We start from the raw sequence: 5,000 nt of genomic DNA on the forward strand, positions 1-5,000 counted from the left end.
TCCACGCGTTCATGCCAAACATTTTAAGTCCAGTCACCTAGGCCCTTCTTTTTAGGCCAGCCAGTTAAGCGTTTCGTTTTTTTCCGGACAGTTCAGCCACACATAGACCAGGTAGTTAAGCCAAACCTTCCTAGATAGGGCAGGTCAGCCAACACCCTTAGGCCAGGCAGTTAAGCCATACACCCTCAGACAAAGTAGTTAAGCCAAACCTCCTTAGCCCTGTCAGTTGAGCCAAACATCCTTAGCCAAGGCAGTTAAGCCAAGCATCATTAGGCCAGGCAGTTAAGCCAAGCATTATTAGGTCAGGCAGTTAAGCCATGCATTATTAGGCCAGGCAGTTAAGCCAAGCATCATTAGGCCAGGCAGTTAAGCCAAGCATCATCAGGCCAAGCAGTTAAGCCAAGCATCATTTGGCCAGGCATTTAAGCCAAGCATCATTAGGCCAGGCAGTTAAGCCAAGCATCATTAGGCCTGGCAGTTAAGCCAAGCATCATTAGGCCAGGCGGTGAAGCCAAGCATCATCAGGCCAGGCAGTTAAGCCAAGCATCATTAGGCCAGGCGGTTAAGCCAAGCATCATCAGGCCAGGCAGTTAAGCCAAGCATTATTAGGCCAGGCGGTTAAGCCAAGCATTATCAGGCCAGGCAGTTAAGCCAAGCATTATTAGGCCAGGCAGTTAAGCCAAGCATTATTAGGCCAGGCAGTTAAGCCAAGCATCATTAGGCCAGGCAGTTAAGCCAAGCATTATTAGGCCAGGCAGTTAAGCCTTGCATTATTAGGCCAGGCAGTTAAGCCAAGCATCATTAGGCCAGGCAGTTAAGCCATCCCTCCTTAGCCCAGATAGTTAAGCCAAACTTTCATAGGCCAGTCAGTTGAGCCAAACATCCTAAGCTGAGGCAGTTACGCAAAACTTCCTTAGGCATGGCCTCTAAGCCATATTTCCCAAGGCAAGGCATTTTCGCCATACAACCTTAGCCCAGGTAGTTAAGCCTCGCACCCCTATACAAATCAGGTAAGCCAAACATCCCTAGTCCACGCGTTCATGCCAAACATTTTAAGTCCAGTCACCTAGGCCCTTCTTTTTAGGCCAGCCAGTTAAGCGTTTCGGTTTTTTTCCGGACAGTTCAGCCACACATAGACCAGGTAGTTAAGCCAAACCTTCCTAGATAGGGCAGGTCAGCCAACACCCTTAGGCTAGGCAGTTAAGCCATACACCCTCAGACAAAGTAGTTAAGCCAAACCTCCTTAGCCCTGTCAGTTGAGCCAAACATCCTTAGCCAAGGCAGTTAAGCCAAGCACCATTAGGCCAGGCATTTAAGCCAATCATTATTAGGCCAGACATTTAAATCAATCATTATTAGGCCAGACATTTAAGCCAAGCATTATTAGACCAGGCAGTTAAGGCAAGCTTTAGTAGGCCAGGCAGTTAAGCCAAGCATTATTAGGTCAGGCAGTTAAGCCACGCATTATTAGGCCAGGCAGTTAAGCCAAGCATCATTAGGCCAGGCAGTTAAGCCAAGCATCATCAGGCCAGGCAGTTAAGCCAAGCATCATTAGGCCAGTCAGTTAAGCCAAGCATCATTAGGCCAGGCAGTTAAGCCAAGCATCATCAGGCCAGGCGGTTAAGCCAAGCATCATTAGGCCAGGCGGTTAAACCAAGCATCATCAGGCCAGGCGGTTAAGCCAAGCATTATCAGGCCAGGCAGTTAAGCCAAGCATTATTAGGCCAGGCAGTTAAGCCAAGCATTATTAGGCCAGGCAGTTAAGCCAAGCATCATTAGGCCAGACAGTTAAGCCAAGCATCATTAGGCCAGGCAGTTAAGCCAAGCATTATTAGGCCAGGCAGTTAAGCCTTGCATTATTAGGCCAGGCAGTTAAGCCAAGCATCATCAGGCCAAGCAGTTAAGCCAAGCATCATTAGGCCAGGCAGTTAAGCCAAGCCTCATTAGACCAATTAGGACAGAAATCACCAGGCCAGGCAGTTAAGCCAAGCATCATTAGGCCAGGCAGTTAAGCCAAGCATCATTAGGCCAGGCAGTTAAGCCAAGCATCATTAGGCCAGGCAGTTAAGCCAAGCATCATTAGGCCAGGCAGTTAAGCCAAGCATGATTAGGCTAGGCAGTTAAAGCTAGCATCCTTAAATCTAAAAAAAAAGAAAAAAAAAAGAACAAAATATGCCAGGCAGTTAAGACAAGCATCATTAGGCTAGGCAGTTAAGCCTGGCATCCTTAAACCTAAAAAAAAAAAATATGCCAGGCAGTTAAGACAAGCATGATTAGGCTAGGCAGTTAAGCCTGGCATCCTTAAGCCTAAAAAAAATATGCCAGGCAGTTAAGACAAGCATGATTAGGCTAGGCAGTTAAGCCTGGCATCCTTAAACCTAAAAAAAAAAAATATGCCAGGCAGTTAAGACAAGCATGATTAGGCTAGGCAGTTAAGCCTGGCATCCTTAAGCCTAAAAAAGAAATATGCCAGGCTGTTTAGACAAGCATCATTAGGCTAGGCAGTTAAGCCTGGCATCCTTAAACCTAAAAAAAAAAAAATATGCCAGGCAGATTAGACAATCATCATAAGGCTAGGCAGTTAAGCCTGGCATCCTTAAACCTAAAAAAGAAAAGATTAAAAAATAATATTCCTTTCACAAAAATAGAAATACCGGTATATTCCTTTTACAAAATATGCGACGTCGCTATGAAATGAAAAATAATATTCCTTCCACAAAATAACATAAAAATATATTCCTCTTACAAAATAAAATAATATAATATTCCTTTCACAAAATAAAATAAAAAATAATTCCTTTTGCAAAAAAAAAAAAAAAATAAAAAATATTCCGAATAAAATTTTTTTTTTTAATTTTTAATTTTTTTTGGTTTTTTATTTTTTATTTTTTTTTTGTTTTTTATTTTATATTTTTTTTTTTTTATTTTTTCCTTCTAGTTTCAGACTTCTTAATTATTTTGGATATTCTCCTCAGTTCGTTCGTTATGAACCTTATTATCGTCTGTTTCCAAAACTGGGACTATGGGTCCAAAGGGGGCCCAAGAGTAAGCCTGGTCCCGTTTTGGTTTCTTCTTCTTTGGTTTCCTTACCAAAAGTTTCCTTGTGGGTCCTTCTCCTTCTTGTTTTTCTTCCTTCACAATGACAATTTTCTTGTCATCTTCTGCTGGAGTTTCAAAACCTTCTACGACTGAAGTTTTATCAAGTCCGCATTTCTCCTTTCCTGGTGAATCCTCGTCACCCGTTCCTTCTTCTTTTTTAACCTTTTCCAAATCTCTCCTCAGAAGTTCCTTCTTCAGTGAAGAGATGACATCCTTCGCTGCGGACAATTCTTTCCTCGTTTGATCCTCTGTGTTTGTCATTCGAACAATCTTTCCATTCAGATTCTTCTCTCGTTTCCCTTTGTTCTCCAGTTGTTCACGAAGACCTTCGTTCTTCTTTGTTATTGTGAACAATGCCTCCTTTAGCTCACGATTCTGCACTAGAGATTTAGAAATCTCCCCCTGCAGCTCTTCTACTAGACGTTGGTGTCCTTGGCTTCTTTTCTGATCATTAGAACGAGCCTCCACCAACTCTTTTTCTAGTTTAATTTTCTGTAGAGCTAATTCTTCATTAAGGAAGCTTCGTTCCTCATTGGACTTCTTGAGATCTTCATTTTCAGCCAGAAGGATAGATTTCAGTTCGTCATGAGCCTCAATTTCCTTCTTGGCGTTTTCAAGTTCCTCATTCAACTGGACCATTTTCACTGTATTTTCTTCAATCAAAGTCACTTTACCATCAAGCTCTCGTTTCAGAGCTTCCTTCTCTCCTATAAGTTCTGACTGCATCTGAATATGGGCATCATTTTTCTGGTGAGCCATTTTCAGTTCCTCATTCAATTGGAACATTTTTGCTGTATTTTCTTCAATTAAAGTCACTTTACCTTCAAGCTCTCGTTTCAGAGCTTCCTTCTCTCCTATAAGTTCTGACTGCATCTGAATATGGGCATCATTTTTCTGCTGAGCCCTTTCCAGTTCCTCATTCAATTGGAACATTTTCGCTGTATTTTCTTCAATCAAAGTCACTTTACCTTCAAGCTCTCGTTTCAGAGCTTCCTTCTCTCCTGTAAGTTCTGATTGCATCTGAATATGGGAGTCATTTTTCTGCTGAGCCATTTTCAGTTCCTCATTCAACTGGAACATTTTCGCTGTATTTTCTTCAATCAAAGTCACTTTACCTTCAAGCTCTCGTTTCAGAGCTTCCTTCTCTCCTGTAAGTTCTGATTGCATCTGAATATGGGAGTCATTTTTCTGCTGAGCCATTTCCAGTTCCTCATTCAATTGGAACATTTTCGCTGTATTTTCTTCAATCAAAGTCACTTTACCTTCAAGCTCTCGTTTCAGAGCTTCCTTCTCTCCTGTAAGTTCTGATTGCATCTGAATATGGGAGTCATTTTTCTGCTGAGCCATTTCCAGTTCCTCATTCAATTGGAACATTTTCGCTGTATTTTCTTCAATCAAAGTCACTTTACCTTCAAGCTCTCGTTTCAGAGCTTCCTTCTCTCCTGTAAGTTCTGATTGCATCTGAATATGGGAGTCATTTTTCTGCTGAGCCATTTCCAGTTCCTCATTCAATTGGAACATTTTCGCTGTATTTTCTTCAATCAAAGTCACTTTACCTTCAAGCTCTCGTTTCAGAGCTTCCTTCTCTCCTGTAAGTTCTGATTGTATCTGAATATGGGAGTCATTTTTCTGCTGAGCCATTTCCAGTTCCTCATTCAATTGGAACATTTTCGCTGTATTTTCTTCAATCAAAGTCACTTTACCTTCAAGCTCTCGTTTCAGAGCTTCCTTCTCTCCTGTAAGTTCTGATTGCATCTGAATATGGGAGTCATTTTTCTGCTGAGCCATTTTCAGTTCGGCTTTCAACTCAAGAATTGATTGATAGCAAGTTGCAAGTTGATTTTCCTGGCCTTCAATCAGAGCCTGTTTATTGGCAAGTTCCTTAGCCATGATTTCATTCT

General features: G+C 41.8%; 1 protein-coding gene across 1 annotated transcript in view; it reads right to left on the reverse strand.

The window, feature by feature from the left end:
• LOC137627349 (uncharacterized) overlaps window positions 1-5,000 on the reverse strand; it is an 89,128-nt gene that overhangs the window by 83,655 nt on the left and 473 nt on the right. Inside the window, exons 2-5 of the mRNA XM_068358433.1 lie at window positions 4,950-5,000; window positions 4,656-4,781; window positions 3,562-4,046; window positions 3,091-3,435 (exon numbers count right to left, since the gene is read on the reverse strand). The exon at window positions 4,950-5,000 is cut by the window's right edge and continues 194 nt beyond it. Of these exons, the coding sequence (XP_068214534.1) occupies window positions 3,091-3,435; window positions 3,562-4,046; window positions 4,656-4,781; window positions 4,950-5,000 (1,007 nt within the window). The remainder of the gene's footprint in view (window positions 1-3,090; window positions 3,436-3,561; window positions 4,047-4,655; window positions 4,782-4,949) is intronic.

This window comes from Palaemon carinicauda, chromosome 35, assembly GCF_036898095.1.
Source record: "Palaemon carinicauda isolate YSFRI2023 chromosome 35, ASM3689809v2, whole genome shotgun sequence".
Classification (NCBI taxonomy): Eukaryota; Metazoa; Arthropoda; class Malacostraca; order Decapoda; family Palaemonidae; genus Palaemon; species Palaemon carinicauda.